Raw genomic sequence first — 16,379 nt, forward strand, 5'->3', positions numbered from 1 at the left:
AATGGCAAACTATTTTCAAAGTAGTTCACCAATTCACAGTCCCACTAGTAACGTACGAAAGCTCCCTCTGCTCTACATCCTTGCCAATATTTGGTATTTTTCAGACACTTTAATTGTTGCCATCTTAGAGGATTAAACACTTTTAAGCTATCCAAGTTGGGATCAAAAAACATGTATTAGGAAGGGCTTCCCTGGTGGCGCAGTGGTTGAGAGTCCGCCTGCCAATGCAGGGGACACGGGTTCGTGCCCCGGTCTGGGAAGATCGCACATGCCGCGGAGTGGCTGGGCCCGTGAGCCATGGCTGCTGAGCCTGCGCGTCCAGAGCCTGTGCTCCACAATGGGAGAGGCCACAACAGTGAGAGGCCCGCATACCGCCAAAAAAAAAAAAAAAAAAAAAAACATGTATTAGGGAACAGAACTCCAGACATGAAATCATAGTATTGCAAATATATTAGTTGGTGGGTTTACATGGAATAGGCCTGATGTAGGAAGAATTTGGCACGATGGAGAAACTGAAAAAAAATAGTCAATATGACTATACTATGGAAAGCAAGGTGAAATACAGTACAAAATGTTGTTGGGAAGTAAGGGAGGAATAAATCAGGGACCTTGTAGGTGTGCTAAAGACTTTGAATTGTATTCCTAGTGAAATGAAAAGCCAATGAAGGGTTTTAAGCACAAAATTTACATCATTATATTTCTATATCTGCATACATTTAAAATCTTTCAGGCACACATCCACTTCTACCTATGATGGGGTTGCTTAATGCTTCAGACTAATGCTTCTGCTGAAAACAACTAGAAAACCTGGATAAAGCACAAATACATACACATACATACACACACACACACACACACACACACACACACCTGCTTAAAGGCATAACAGAGTTTTTGAGAAAACCAGGAGTTGAGGGGACAAAATCCTAGAAATGAGAGAACCACAAAGAGATGAGCCAAGATTCTGCAGCCACTCTTTCCCTTGGGACACTTGCCTAAACTAGGTGAGGGGTAAGGAGCTGAGGATCCAGGCAAAGAGCCTCAACAGAAATGTTATTAAGAGGCAAAAATACCAGAAGAAATTTTGGTAGTCTCTTGAGGAAAGAAAAACAAAAATTAGAGACCTGAGATGCCAAGATCCAAATAAGAAGGAAGGAACAGAAAACTATGCCCAACACTTGGCTGGTATTCCTCTCAAGACATTTGCTGAATTCTGAAGCTGTGCAGGGCAGGAGGCTAAGAAGCCAAGGAGAAAGCTCCCAAAAAAACTTTCAGTGAGAGTTTTGATAGTCTCACACTGCTAAGGAGAGAAAAAAACAGAGTTCTGAACTAGCCAAGGGGAGAAGTCATTGAGAACCCCCTATGCTCTTAGCTGAAGTTCCAAGAAAGCTACACCCTAGAAAGAGGCATTGGCCAGTGGCAGACACAGCTTTATCAAAACTAAAGCAAAGCCTACAGTCAGCTAAGTCCCTAACTAGATTACAATAATCAGTCCCCCAATATGCCTGCCTAGAAGCTATTTTCTCTGGAGTAGAATAACATCATATACAACATCCACAGTTTTTCATACAAAATGTTGAGTATACAATTAAAGTTTATTAGGCATGCCAAGACACAAAGCCAAAACCCAGAGCTGGGGGTGGGGGTTGGGGAGAGATCACACACAAAGAAACCACAAGTGATTCAGATATTAGAATTGGTAGAAAAAGAGTCTAACTATGATTAATATGCTCAGAAGTATAATAACAAGTTGGAGAAATTCAGTGAAAAGGCAAAGAATTTCACCAGAGAGTTAGAATCAATAAAAAGGATCAAATGCAAAAAAATAAAAGATAAAGATCAAATATAATTTCTAGTACTCTAAAATTAAGAACTCAATAGATAAGACCAAACAACATATTAAACAGAGCAGAAGAGATGATTAATAAATTGGAAGGTAGGTCAAAATTCTTCAAAGCTGAAGAACAGAGAAAAATATAAAATGGAAAAGAAAGAAAAGAGTGTAAGATACATGCGTGATAAAGTAAAACAATCTAAATTATGTAACTTTGAAGACGGAGAAGAAGAGAGAAAGAAGAGGACAGTAAAAGTATTTAAAGAGATACTAGCAAACTGATTAGAGATATCAATACACAAATACAAGAGTTACTAAGAACCTCAGCAGCGTTGACAGCAAATAAACAACAGAAAATAATCAATAATGCCAAACCTAGGGACATCACAGAAAAGTGTATAAAAACTAAAGACAAAAAGAAAATCCTGAAAGCAGCCAGAGGAAAAAAGACACATTATCTTCAAAGAAGTTATAACAATGTTGGTAAATGACTAATTTTTCAACAGAAATTATGGAAGCCTGAAGACAATGGAATAATGTGTTAAAGTGCTGAACAAAAACTCAAACATAGAATTCCATACTTCGAGAAAATATCATTCAAAATGATAGTAAAATTAAGACATTTTTAGATAAGTAAAAACTGAGAGGATCTGTCACCAGCAAACCCTCACTTTAAAAAATGCTAATGAAAGTCTAACAGGCATATGAAAATGATCCCAGATGAAGGCATGATAATATAGGAAAAAATAAAGAGCAATGGAAAAGGTAAACATGTGGGTAAATAAGAATGAATACTGACTGCTTAAAATAACAATAAAGATAATATCTAATAGGTTTTTAAAATATGTAGTTTAAAATGCATGACAATAACACAAAAGATGTGAGGGGGATATATAGAATTAAAATACAATAAGGTACCTTATTATCCAGTGTTATATTTACCCAAAAGGAATGACAATATGTACACAGGATGACTTATAAATAAATACTTATAGAAGCACTGTTAGTGATATATAGAAAATGGAAACAATGCAAATGTCCATCTACAGGTGAACTGATAAGCAAATTAAATGGAATACTACTCAGCAAAAAAAAATGAATAAATCATTGACAGGCTAAAAACTATGGATGAATCACAGAGCAGACATTATTACTGAGCAAAAGATGCCAGATTTAAGAGTACACACTATATGATGCCATTTTATGAGGTTCTGTCCAAGAAAAACTAATCTATGATGCTAATAGTCAGGACAATGGTTATCTTTGGGAGTATTAGAAACTGGAGAAGAGTAAGGGGGGACCTCTAGGAGGTTGGTGACGTTCAATTTCTTGATCTAGCTGCAGATTACCTCCATGGGTTCACTTAGTGGAAATGCATCAAGCTCTACATTTAGGATTGCTCACTTTTCTATATGTATTTCCAAAAATCGTTTTAAAAATATATTTCATAAGTACAGAAAGTTATATGCAGGATAACAAGACTGTATCAAGCATCAAGATTAAGAAACAAGGTACGATCGATATCATTGATATGTATGTTACTCCCTGATTACACCTCCACCCACCCCACCAGAGATAACTACTCTCATGAATTTGGTGCTCACCATTCCTCTGAACTATTTTATACTTTGACTCCTTATATAAGTTCACCTAAATAATATATAGAACTGTTCTGTATGTTTTTAAACTGCATATAAAAGATAATTTGACTTCTATTTTTTAAAGATCATTCTAAAAAGGGCACAAGGAAACTTTCCGGGATGACAAAATATTCTATATCTTATTTGGAGTGTTGGTTACATGGGTACATACATTTGTCAAAACTCATCAAAATGTACATTTAAGGGCTTCCCTGGTGGCACAGTGGTTGAGAGTCCGCCTGCTGATGCAGGGGACACGGGTTCGTGCCCCGGTCCGGGAAGATCCCACATGCCGTGGAGCGGCTGGGCCCGTGAGCCATGGCCGCTGAGCCTGCGCATCCGGAGCCTGTGCCCCGCAACGGGAGAGGCCACAGCAGTGAGAGGCCCGTGTACCACACACACACAAAAAAAAGTACATTTAATATCTGTGCATTTCACTATAGGAAAATGTTATCTCACTTAAAACCATTTTAAAAAAAATAGATCATTCTAGTTGCTTCATAGGCAATGGATGAGGACTGGACAGAAGTGGAATCCGGAAGGCCATTTAAAGTATTACAGCAGACCTGGTGAGGGTCAAACTCACCTATCTGAGGATTAAGGAAATAAAGTCAGGTTGTGGTCACAGTTCTTTGAGCAGCTTAACTGTGAAGTGGAGCAGTAACTGGAGGGAGAAGTGAAGCCAAAGAAGGAGTTCTTAAAAATGGAATATCAAGCTTGACCCTGTTGAGAGGCAACACTGAAGGCAAAGAAGAGATGAGGACTCAAGGGAAAAACCAAGTCCTCCAGAATGTGAGAGGGAATAGGATGTGAAGTGCAGGTGGTTTGGTCTTTGCTGGGACACAATGTCTTCTTGTTTTTTAACTGGAAGGAAATAAAAAGGGTAGAGATGCAGGAAAAATCGTTTGGTGGTGGAAAGACAATGTAGTTTCCATCCAATGGCTGCTACTTTTTCAATGATCAGGGGTCATTATCTATAAAGGGTGGGGATCAGAGTGTTGAAGCCTGTGAAGAAGAAGGGCATGAAATTCCATTGGAAAAGGCTGGAAAAGCATCCCAGCATGGTGGGGAGGGGTTAAGAAAAATCAAAGTTTCCATTTTAGACAGGTTAAATGCCCAACAGGTAACCAAATTCGTGTAACATAGCATGGGCTCAGAATATTATTATTCATCTTTGCTTATGCTGCACAAAGCATGGCATAACACATATTAGGTACCTGAGAGAGAATGGATAAATGAATGAATGAAGATTAAATTTTTTTCATATTTTCTTAGCACATTTTTATATCGTTGGCCATATTCCACAATGGAACTGAAGAAAAAATAGAAATAATGCACCTTATCAATCAACCGATAACAACTGCATGTTCCTTTTTCTCATTTTTAGTTCTGTGTGTTCTTGGAAGAAAGGCAATCTGTGTCTTCCGATGCTATAAATTCTTCATTTTATCTAAATAAATGACATGTTCATCTTCTAAAATAACTGTTAAGCAGAATTCACTAATGGGGCAATTCTCATAAAAAACTAAGAGACAGAATATTTATCCCTATGTTAACACAATTTGTGACAATCATAAGGATATAGTTGACAAAGAAATTAGAAGCTCTTGCCAAGGTGGATGGACCTAGAGTCTGTCATACATAGTGAAGTAAGTCAGAAAGAGAAAAACAAATACCACATGCTAACACATATATATGGAATCTAAAAAAAAAAAAGGTTCTGAAGAACCTAGGAGCAGGGCAGGAATAAAGACACAGATGTAGAGAATGGACTTGAGGACACGGGGAGGGGGAAGGGTAAGCTGGGACTGGAATGAAGTGAGAGAGTGGCATTGACATATATATACTACCAAATGTAAAACAGCTGGTGGGAAGCAGCTGCATAGCACAGGGAGATCAGCTTGGTGCTTTGTGACCACCTAGAGGGGTGGGATAGGGAGGGTGGGAGGGAGATGCAAGAGGGAGGGGATATGGGGATATATGTATATGTATAGCTGATTCACTTTGTGATACAGCAGAAACTAACACACCATTGTAAAGCAATTATACTCCAATAAAGATGTTAAAAAAAAGAAAGGATTAACCTCATCTCTGTATTGGAGATGTTCCTGCTGCTGCTAAGTCACATGTGCATGATGAGCAAAGAAAACCTTTAGCTCACGTACAGGAATCTCAGCTGGTCCCACCCAAACCTGGTCATCCTAGGAGACAAATTAGCACACTGTGCTGTTTGTTTATCATTTATCAATTATGAAATGAAAAAAGCTTATAAATGCATTACCTGCAGCAGAAATTGTTATTCACTTTATTACACTAAGTTCCATTTAAAAGGACTCCATTCATGCAAGAAGCACCATTTTCGTTGGATGAACAGTCGGATTTTTACGCTTATAATTCAAGCATATACTTACTATGTATATTGAGTGCACTCTCCCAGTTCCTGTTGCCACAGCCAGACTGCAGCCAGACTGTAAATGCATGTCTGTGGTCATGCTTAACTACAATCATTCAGAACTTCAGCTGTCAAGTTTGGAGCTAATATTCTCACATATGCAGTTCATGCTCTACTCTTAAAAATAATTCCTTGTTTGCTATTAGAAGCTCCTAACATAACATACAAAATGGCAGGATCAATTTTTTAAAATAATCTAGATCTTTAACTAAATGCAAATACAATGTATTTTTCTTCCCTGAAAATATCCCCTTTCTTCAGTAACTATAAACCCTGGCCAAGCAGTAAAATAGCACAACATGTTAAATATTAAAAAAAAAAAAAACCCACACACAATATAGCAGTGTTTACAGGGAGGAAAAGGAGGAAACCTCAGTTTTGTGCTACACCATCCTTTGAGACACTCTCATTTTAAGTGTGGAGGCATCAATTATTTCTCCTTTGCTGTAAGGTCTACACATTTAAAGGTTCTGTAGGTCCACTAAGAAAATAAGCAACTGTTTTTCTGTATCATTAAACACAACAGGATACCAGCCTGTGCTGGTTTTAAAACACTAGCAAAATTCCAACTGTGAATATTAAGGTTTACTATTTCAGTCTCCAGAGAAGCAGAGAGTTGTTTTGTTGCCAGAGCATCACGACCGTACTTCAAGTTGTCAACTGCACAATATTTCTAGGACCAACGACTACCTCCACTGCAGAATCTTGTAATCCTAGAGTCTGAAGAAACATTGCAGGTCTCCTATTCCAATCTGACATCCAAGACAGGAATTTTTTCCCCCAGCATCCCTGACAGACGGTCAGCCTCTGTTTCAATTACTCCAGTGGGGGAGTTCTCAAGAGAAGATTCCCAAGGGATATGATGAAATGCTAGAACCAACCATTCAGACAGGGAATAAGGCTCCAGTAAGCCTGGAGGATACAGACAGCCTTGCCAGACAGTAAAACCAGGCTTCCAAAAGAATGTGACTCAGAATCAGCAATCATAGAGGTGCAACGTTAAAACATGTAGACCCCCCAATTTGGGGCCATTCTAGGTCTTTTTATTGGCCTGAGAAGTAGCTCGTGCAATCAGGAAAGCAAGGTGGCTTTTCTCCCGCTGATTTCTTAAAGTAAGAACTGATTCTTTCAGGCTCAAAGCAAGGGTTTGTCAGGCTCAGAGAGGATCAAATCCCTTCCTTCTGAAAACCAAGACAAGGGACCCCCTGGTGGAACTTCTAACGCTTAAAATACTCTTAACTTTGGTCTTAAAATTTTCACTACCGTAAACCAGAACATTTCGAGCTCTTCTTTTAAAGGTGTATATAGGCTACGCTGTAACTGAAGTTGTTTGGTTGGTGTCGGGTTGATGTGTGTTGGGGGGGGTGGGGGGGGTGTTAAGCGCAGCCCTTCCTCCCGCAGGGGAGTCTGGTTTATCCGACCAGGAAAGGCAAGTGTTTGGGGCTGAGCTGCCAGCACATCCTCAGGCGGACCCCGGGACGGGGCAGCCCGGCCCTTACCTGTCGATGCTGATCACGCACAGGGTCATGATCGAGGCCGTGCAGCACATGACGTCCATGGCGATAAAGACGTTGCAGAAGAAGTGGCCAAAGATCCACTTGCCCCCGATAAGGTCGGTGACGCTGACGAAGGGCATGACCGCCACGGCCACCGAGAGGTCGGCGAGCGCCAGGGACACGATCAGGTAGTTGGAGGGCTGGCGGAGCTTCTTGACGAAGCACACAGAGATCACCACCAGGCAGTTGCCGGCGATCGTCAGCAGCGTGATGAGCGTCAGGATGGAGCCGATCACAACTTTCTCGGCTCTGCCGTAGTTGATCTGCTCCCCGCAGCCGGAGGCATTGTCCGGGAGTGCGTCCCAGGTGGGCACGGGGCTGGCCGTCACCTCAGGGACCCCGTGCAGCAGGTGCGGCGCCCAGGAGCCCGCGACCGGGCCGGCGCCGTCGGGGCTCAGGTCGGGCAGACCGCGTCCCACCTCTGGCAGGAGGAAAGAGCGGAGGTGCCCGTAGAGGTCCGGGCGGCCGCTGCTGTTAACGTCCATCATCGTGCCGCTGTGCGTCGCTGCCCATGGAGCCGGCGCCCCCGCCACGCGCTCCGGCTGCCGGCCCGGGGGCTTCACCTCGTCGGTTCCGCTCCGCTCGGCCCAGCCATGGGGCCCGCGCAGTCCGCTGGGGGGCGCCCCGGCTCGGCCTTGCGGCCCGCACGTCCCGGTCCCCCAACAGCAGCGGACGACGCGGGAGCGCGGCCACCCGGGGACTCCCTGTGGGAGGCGCCTCCAGCACCCGACGGACCCCCGGGACGCGCGGGATCGCGGGCCGGCGGGCCGGGCTCGGCTGGCGGCACCGCACCGCACCGCTCGCACCGCTCGCAGCCTTCAGCCGCCGAGTGGCTCGGCCGAGAGCGCCCGGGAGGCAGCGGCAGAAGTTGCGGAGAGCGCCCCGCCCCTCGCGCCCGCCGCCGCCGCCGCCGCCGCTCCCCTGCGGCAACCGCGCCGCGTCCCCGCCGCCGCCGCGTCCGGTCGCTTCCCGCGCGCCCCGGGCTCCGGGACGGGTTTCCCCGGCTGGGCAGGGGCCGCCGTCTCTCCCGCGCCCCCCGGCACTGGGCGGGGGACGGTGCTCCACGTGCCTCCCGGGATCCCGAGCCGCTTTGCCCGGGGAGCTTCCGCAGGAGGCTCACACTCCCTCCGACAGACCCGAACCTCCTCACTAGTAAACGACAGTTTGGTGGGGGAGGACTAGGGAGCTCGCGGACGCTCCGACTCATTGCAAAATGAAGAACCCGGGGAGGGATTTTTTTTTTTAATCTTAATTAAAAATGAACCTTTCTTAGCACTCCACCAAGCAACAAACAGATACTTCCGTTTTCTATTTTGACCACTGATGGGAGAAAGGGAAGATGGAAAAAGAGAAGCGGCTGAATGGGGGTGGGGGTGGGAGCTCAGAAGAAGGAGAAAAGGGAGAGGGAGGGACGCCCGGGTCCTGACACCTAGGAGGAGATGGGGGCTCTGGGGAAGGGACCTCCAGAGGGCTTAAACCCATTGTGACCAACCCTCCAGGCGTCTAGAAACAGGCCTCTCAGCTCTGAAAATAGACCTTGGCTGCTTTTACATTCAGACTTCAGTGCCTAATATATTAAAATGAGGATTAATTCTCCCATGGCATTCTGGAAATCTTTCACGTAAGAGAAGAAATGACCGGTTATAAATGTTCTGCAGAATCCTGGATGTGTATGTTGATTTAATTAATGCGTATTGCCTAAAATCCCCTTGGTATTGAAACCCTGTCAGAGTGGTTGATTTTTATTATTTGTGAGACTTATTTCACTCCATTTTGTTTAAAGATTTTATCGGAAGCCAGCAGTGATTTCTTTAGTTTAAAGACTAAGAATAATCAAATCTGTTTTCTTTTCTAGTTAGACCCTAGCGGATCATAAATAAGAAAAGGAACAGAAACCTCAAAATGTATTGATGTGAGTGCTGGGTAACACTCTTCATTCTTCAGGGTGGGTGTTAGCCCTGTTTTTCCAGATGAGGAAACACAGTTGCTATTGCAATCAGCTGGTAAGTAAGAGGTTTCAAACCCAGGTTTATCTGATTACTATGTTCATATTCTTCCGTCTACACATTCCAAAAAAAAATTTTTTTTAAGTAGAAAAAATAAATCCCTAAATCATGGGCCAATGCTGACAGCTCTTTCACTACTGTGAACATGTCAGCGGCTCTCCTCTGTCTGGGGTAAGCGGATCAACACATTCAGAGGAAGAGTGGAGCGTAACATGTAGACCACAAAACAATACTATTTCATGGTTAAGAGGATGGGTGAGGAAATTTCTTCAACCTTACTTAAGTTCGTATTAAACATAATTCCAGACAAAAGAACACTAGTTTGTAGCTGGAAGGCATCTGAGAAACCATTTGTTCACCCTGCAATACAGAGAGGGAAATAGAGGCTGGGACAAGTTTAATGACTTGTCCAAGATCACTCATGACTACATTGAAACGTCTCAGGTTTTTGGTTTTTGAGGTTTAGAATTGTCTCAAGGCCTCTTAAAAATTCCTTAAGGTAGTAAATTTCACAAGTTACTTGGGACTTTTCTCATTTTAACTTTTTTTTTTTTTTTTTTTTTTCGGTTTGCGGGCCTCTCACTGTTGCGGCCTCTCCCGCTGCGGAGCACAGGCTCCGGACGCGCAGGCTCAGCGGCCATGGCTCACGGGCCCAGCCACTCCGCGGCATGTGGGATCTTCCCAGACCGGGGCACGAACCCGCGTTCCCTGCATCGGCAGGCGGACTCCCAATCACTGCGCCACCAGGGAAGCCTTCATTTTAACTTTTTAACTTATTTTAACTCATTTTGACTTTTCTCATTTTTTTATCCCCCTTGAGTACTCTAATCAGGGTCGGCTTACTTTATGTCTTGGCTCTTTTAAGTAATATTCCACATTAATTAATTATACAAAGAATTTGAAAAGCAATATTTTTTATTTGAGTTTACAGTCAATATAATTTGCCCCCTACACTCTGGTCAGCCCTTACCCAGCCCACCTATGTTTCATCGCTGCTTCTGATGTTTTTTGCTTTTGTTTTTTCATTGTAGACATATAAATGCACCAAATAATCAGTAAAATACTACTTTCAAATTTACTTCCTCTTCCATTTTCAGTATAGCACCAGGTCCAAGCTCCCCTTTTTATACAGAAGTCACTTATATTATCCCTGGTGATGGCTCAGTGTATTTCCTAAGAGTTGCTAGGTTTTTAATTTATAAGCTATCACAGTGCATAAACACATTTATTGAAAATCTCGGCTTCTGCAGCATTACCTTGCTTATGTTGAGTTTAAATTTCATCTATCATTGTATCATTCCAAAATCCAGACAGAACAATTTGGAATTCTTTCTGATTCCCTCTAACCTTGAATAACAAATAATCATATCTTAATAAAAATATTAAAATCTCATTTATCCTTTTCCATAATTTTCTCACACAAAAAAGCTAAAGATACAGCTTAACAAAATATTCATAAAAATACCTAAGTATTCACCTAAATGTGTTGTTTTGCCCTTGGTTTCCTGGGGTTTTAAAATCCATATCAGGGTGTTGCTGCCTTTCCCCTCCCCCTGCCAGCCTACTCTGGCTCTTACATTGGAGATAATAAGAGAGGGGTTGGCATCTAAATCAAATCACATCTTTAGTTTTTAATCCCTTTGATTTCTTTCATTGAAAAAATAACTCTTCTACTTTAAAAAGTATCAAACCTTGTGTAGACTCTCATTTCCTGTAACAGCATTTTCCTAAAATTGTCAATAAGGGTACCTGAAATGACAGCTTTCTGAGGTTTCCAACTGGCCATCTCCTGCACTCAAAACTGCTCTGGGGGAGTACAGAAGAATAACCGCACCCTACAATAAAAATTATCGTCTTTTTATAAGCTCTTCTTCCTGTAGGTACACATCTGGCTCATCTAAATGCATGTGCTGAATCATATCTCTGCAGGCCCACACATACCCATCCAGAGGACATAAGCTTAGGAGAGTTTATTTTCCCATAAACCAGCATACTCTGACAGTCTAGATTTACTTTAAGAAACACAAGTAAAATAAAGCTTTCTATGCCATAGGAGTCATTGGCAACACACTGGTCAGTTAAGCATACTAATGTCATGCTGACTGGGGCTCTAGTAATTTCCAATGCCCAACGAGGCTGACTTTCTACAGAACTACTCTTGTACTTCTCCAAAGTTTTTCAGCTACTTACTTGTACACCCCATTGGCTCACTCAACTAAACTAATTGTCTGGGTGTTGACCCCAGAATTGGATGAGAAAAGACTAGGAAAACAATGCTTAGATAGGTATAGTGCTAAGATTAGTGTATATAAATATCCAAATCCTACCCTGTGTACCAGTCGGGTTGTAGAGCAGTAGCACAGAGCCAGAACACACATCCTAGCAACCGTCAACACAGATATTGGGAGGCCCAGTTGGGATAAAAGGTAGTCTGGGACACAAGAATGTCCCCATCTCTGTGACAATCCCCCTCACCATGGCTAGTCTCATCCTTTCTAGGCTCTGAAGGTTCTTAAAGCACTTTTTTCGTATCTTTATTATAGCACTTACTGGTGCATTACGCTTTATGTTTACATGACTGTCTTTTCCAGCAGACTGTTAACTCCCTAAAGGCAAGGATATTTTCTCATTCCCGCTACATACTAGGTGCTCAATAAATGTTTGTCAAAGTGTAGAAAAATGCCTATAACCAAGAGTCGTTCATGATTTAAAATAATTCCTCAGCTTAAAAGTGAATGGTGAGTTTTGTTTTGATTCAGATATATGTGTCCTTTAATTGTGATACTTTCACTTGCATTTTCCCTTAATGCTAACTAGAAAAAATGTATTTTTTTTCCTTTGGTTCCATTTAGAAAATGTTCATTCTCTTTACAAAGTAAATGTATCCTTTAAAATTTTTCCTCAACAGCAAGAAAATATGAACAGAAAATCAGAGAATGGATAGACCTAAGAACGCTTATTTTTCTAATTACTCCATTTTTTCTTACCGTGACCATCTCGAAATATAAGTGGTATATGCTCACCCTCTAGTGGTGAATCTATTCCTCATACAAATTCCACACAGAGAGAACTTCATGGAAAGCTCTTTTCAGAGAACAAATTGGACAATGTCAGCTTCCATGGTCCAAACCTGAAGGACTAATTGAAAGAAAAATTAAGTCCTTCACCTTAAAGAAAAACAGATAATATGAGCATTCACTCGATTGAGTCAATATTTATTGAGTGTCTAATACATACCAGGTATTGTTTTAGGAGTTCTTTTTAAAAAGGACACGTTAAGTTGGAGACCCTATTGGACATCCAAGTGGAGATGTCATATAGTCAGATACAAGTTCAGGAGAAGATTTCTCAAGAAGAAGAGCAGATAGAGAAGAAGCCTGAGGAATTAACCCTAGGATGCTCCAACATCCTGAGGTTGGGGAGAGGAAGAGACACCAACAAAGACTGAGGAGAGACCACTGAGTTAGGAGGAAAACCAAGAGAGATCGGATGCTCAAAGGCAAGGGAGGAAGATGTTTCAAGGAGAAGAAATTGATGAACTCGGCCAAATGCCAAGTAAGGAAAGAACTATTCCAGTGAAGTGGCAGGAATAAAAGTAGACTAGAATGGGTTCAAGAGATCATGAGGAGAGAGAAAATGGCAACTGGGAGGGCAGACAACTTTTGGAGTAGTTTTATTCAAAAGAGTAGCAGAGAATTGGGCAGAAGCTAGAGGGACATGTGGTATTTAAAGATAAGTAGAATAGAAAGAAGAAAGTCTTTCACTGAAGAATTGATAGGCTGCGTCTTATACTACATTTTCTAATCCCCTGTAGAATTTTAGGAATCCTTCTACAGTCTTCAAAATAATATGTGATATGAAAATTGCCATTATGTTCATGTCCCCATTTCCAGGCAAAATTATCCCTCATCCACTCATTCAATAAACATGTACCAGCGGGCTTCCCTGGTGGCGCAGTGGCTGAGAATCTGCCTGCTAATGCAGGGGACACGGGTTCGAGCCCTGGTCTGGGAGGATCCCATATGCCGCGGAGCAACTAGGCCTGTGAGCCACAAATACTGAGCCTGTGCGTCTGGAGCCTGTGCTCCACAAGAAGAGAGGCTGAGATAGTGAGAGGCCCGCGCACTACGATGAAGAGTGGCCCCCGCACCGCGCTGAAGTGGCTCCCACTTGCCACAACTAGAGAAAGCCCTTGCACAGAAACGAAGATCCAACACAGCCAAAATAAATAAATTAATTAATAAACTCCTACCCCCAACATCTTAAAAAAAAAAAAATGTACCAGCTATATATTAATAGGCACTGTGCTATGTGCTAGGGATGAACAAATAAGGCAAAATTCTCCACTCTGCAGGTGTTCATTACCTGGTGAAAGAGACAGACTAGATGCAGTGCAATATGAAAAACCTCCTAATATAAGTATGAAACAAAGATGTGGGAGTCCAGAGGAAAGGCGCATTGGCTCTTCCTGGGGAGACCAAGGAATTCACAGGAGCTAACACTTCCTCTCAGGCGGAAGTTTCATCAGCAGACCGGAGGAAAGGGGAGTGCAATGCCAACAGGGGTCCATTAACATGTGGAACACTTGCCATAACTGCATCACATAAAATGCATTGGAAACGGCGAGGGTAGATTTCTTGGGGGCCAATCATAAAGAATCATGTGTGCCATGCAAGGTACGTATGAACTTTACTCTGTAAGAAGTGTCATATTTTTCTAAAATTAAATATGATTCTGAGCCCCCATCCTATTTATCTGATGGGCAGTTCAACTCGTCATTATTGTGACTCCCTCTTCCCCTGCTCTACCCTGAGGTTCCACTGATGGACCTGGAGTCTTGTACCCAAAGCAGACTATTCCACAAGGCTGCGCTGTCTCTCCCTGTTGTCTAAGCCCACATAATCCCACGAAGCAGTACTGCTGCTCCTGTGTGCTTCAGGAGCATGGGAACCTTGGCTGAGGCTGTACACCCAGAGTCTAAGGGTCCACGGCCCTCGGTGAACAGAACACCCATCCCACAATAGGTCTGCCCGCTTCCCTGAGGGTCCCTACTACGTGAGGAAAAGCAAACCGCATCTTCCCTATAGTCAGGAAATGTATTCCTTTCACTTTCTAAAACCACCCTCCCCAAAAAACAGACACTGACCCTACAATTACCTGGCATGGACACCTTAATGTTACTGGCCTGGGATTTTGCCCTTCGGGATACATTTGGCAATGTGTGGAGACATCTACTGTTATTACAACCAGACGGATGCTACTGGTATCAGTAGTTAGAGGCACAGGACAACCTCCCACAACAAAGGGTTATCTGGCCCAAAATGGCAACAGTGCTAAGGTTGGGAAACTATGTTATTGACTACATTTTAAATTGAAAATGCACAACTTGAGAAATAAAAATAATAGATTTTTAAAAATCAGTATTCCTTTGATTTATAAATTAAAAAATTTTTTATTTATTTATTTATTTTTGGCTGCGTTGGGTCTTTATTGCCGTGCACAGTCTTTCTCTAGTTGTGGCGAGTGGGGGCCGCTCTTCGTTGCGGTGCTCGGGCTTCTCATCACGGTGGCCTCTCCTGCTGCGGAGCACGCGGGCTCTAGGTGTGCGGGCTTCAGTAGTTGTGGTGCACAGGCTCAGCAGTTGTGGCTTGTGGGCTCTAGAGCGCAGGCTCAGTAGTTGTGGTGCATGGGCTTATTTGCTCCCCAACACGTGGGATCTTCCTGGACCAGGGATTGAACCTGTGTCCCCTGCATTGGCAGGTGGATTCTTAACCACTGTGCCACCAGGGAAGTCCCTATTCCTTTGATTTAGACTGGAAACTTGATGAAATTTTTTTTCCTGAACCAAAATAAAGTACAGAGTTAGTTTCAGGTATTATTATTATTAGTAGTAGTAGTAGTATTTTGCATCGTTGTCTACAGTACAGAATCCAACCTTGATTCCTCCAACTGGAAGCAATATTTAGTTTTATCCATTTTTATAACTAAAGACTATTGTGCAGAAATAAAAATACTTCTGAACATAGATAAATTCTTTGCACAATGGATTTTATATTCGAGGCAATAATTCTCAACTTATGATATTCAGAACCCCCTGTTTTAGTCAGTTCAGACTGCTATGACACATTACCAAAGACTCGGTGTTTTAAACAACAGAAATTTATTTCTCACAGTTCTGGAGCTAGGAAGTCAGGTTCTGGTGAGGACCCTCTTCCCGGTTTGCAGATGGTCATCTTCTTGCTATGTGCTCATATGGCAGAGATCAAAGAGAGAAGAAGCAAGCTTTCTTATGTCTCTTCTTATAAGGGCACTAATCCCATCATGAGGGTTCCACCCTTATGACCTAACTATCTCTCAAAGGCCCCATCTCTAAGTACCATTACATTTGGGGTTAGAATTTCAGCAGATGAATTTGGGGGTACAAAACATTCAGTCCATAGCACCTGCTTTTTAAATAAAATATTTTGTAGTGATAGAGGAGAGAATAAATAAATATGTATTTAAGTATATGAATGCTTGGGCACCACTGTATCAAAAATATAGCAGATGCCTATATCTACTTATAACAAGTATGTTTATATTTTAAAATATTTAAATAGACTTAAGATAACTAACTGAATATTGTCAATAGTTCTAACTTACACATAATATTTTGAAGTAATGGCTAAATACATATATATATTTACTTATTTAACATATATCAGATAGTCTATAAGATGATGTATGTATGTATGTGTGGGTATGTCTGGTAATATGTACATATATGAATCATCATGTTTGTGACTGCTGTAAATGCAGAGTGATACAGGTGTGCTGCATTGTCAACTCGAATAACAAAATTAGTGTTGCTGCAATGATATAATTTTTTGAACTGGGGAACAACTCTTATAG

At 42.3% G+C, this 16,379-nt stretch overlaps 1 protein-coding gene across 2 annotated transcripts in view; it reads right to left on the bottom strand.

Annotated features, from left to right (window-relative positions):
• Nucleotides 1-7,970, bottom strand: part of HTR7 (5-hydroxytryptamine receptor 7) — a gene marked incomplete at both ends in the record, with an annotated part of 106,449 nt that extends 98,479 nt beyond the window's left edge. For both annotated transcript variants that reach the window (XM_079712882.1, XM_079712881.1), the window contains one exon: nt 7,426-7,970. In XM_079712882.1, coding sequence (XP_079569008.1) covers nt 7,426-7,970 — 545 coding nt within the window. The remainder of the gene's footprint in view (nt 1-7,425) is intronic.
• Nucleotides 7,971-16,379: the final 8,409 nt, after the last annotated feature.

The sequence above is a fragment of the Hyperoodon ampullatus genome (assembly GCF_949752795.1).
Source record: "Hyperoodon ampullatus genome assembly, chromosome: 1".
NCBI lineage: Eukaryota > Metazoa > Chordata > Mammalia > Artiodactyla > Ziphiidae > Hyperoodon > Hyperoodon ampullatus.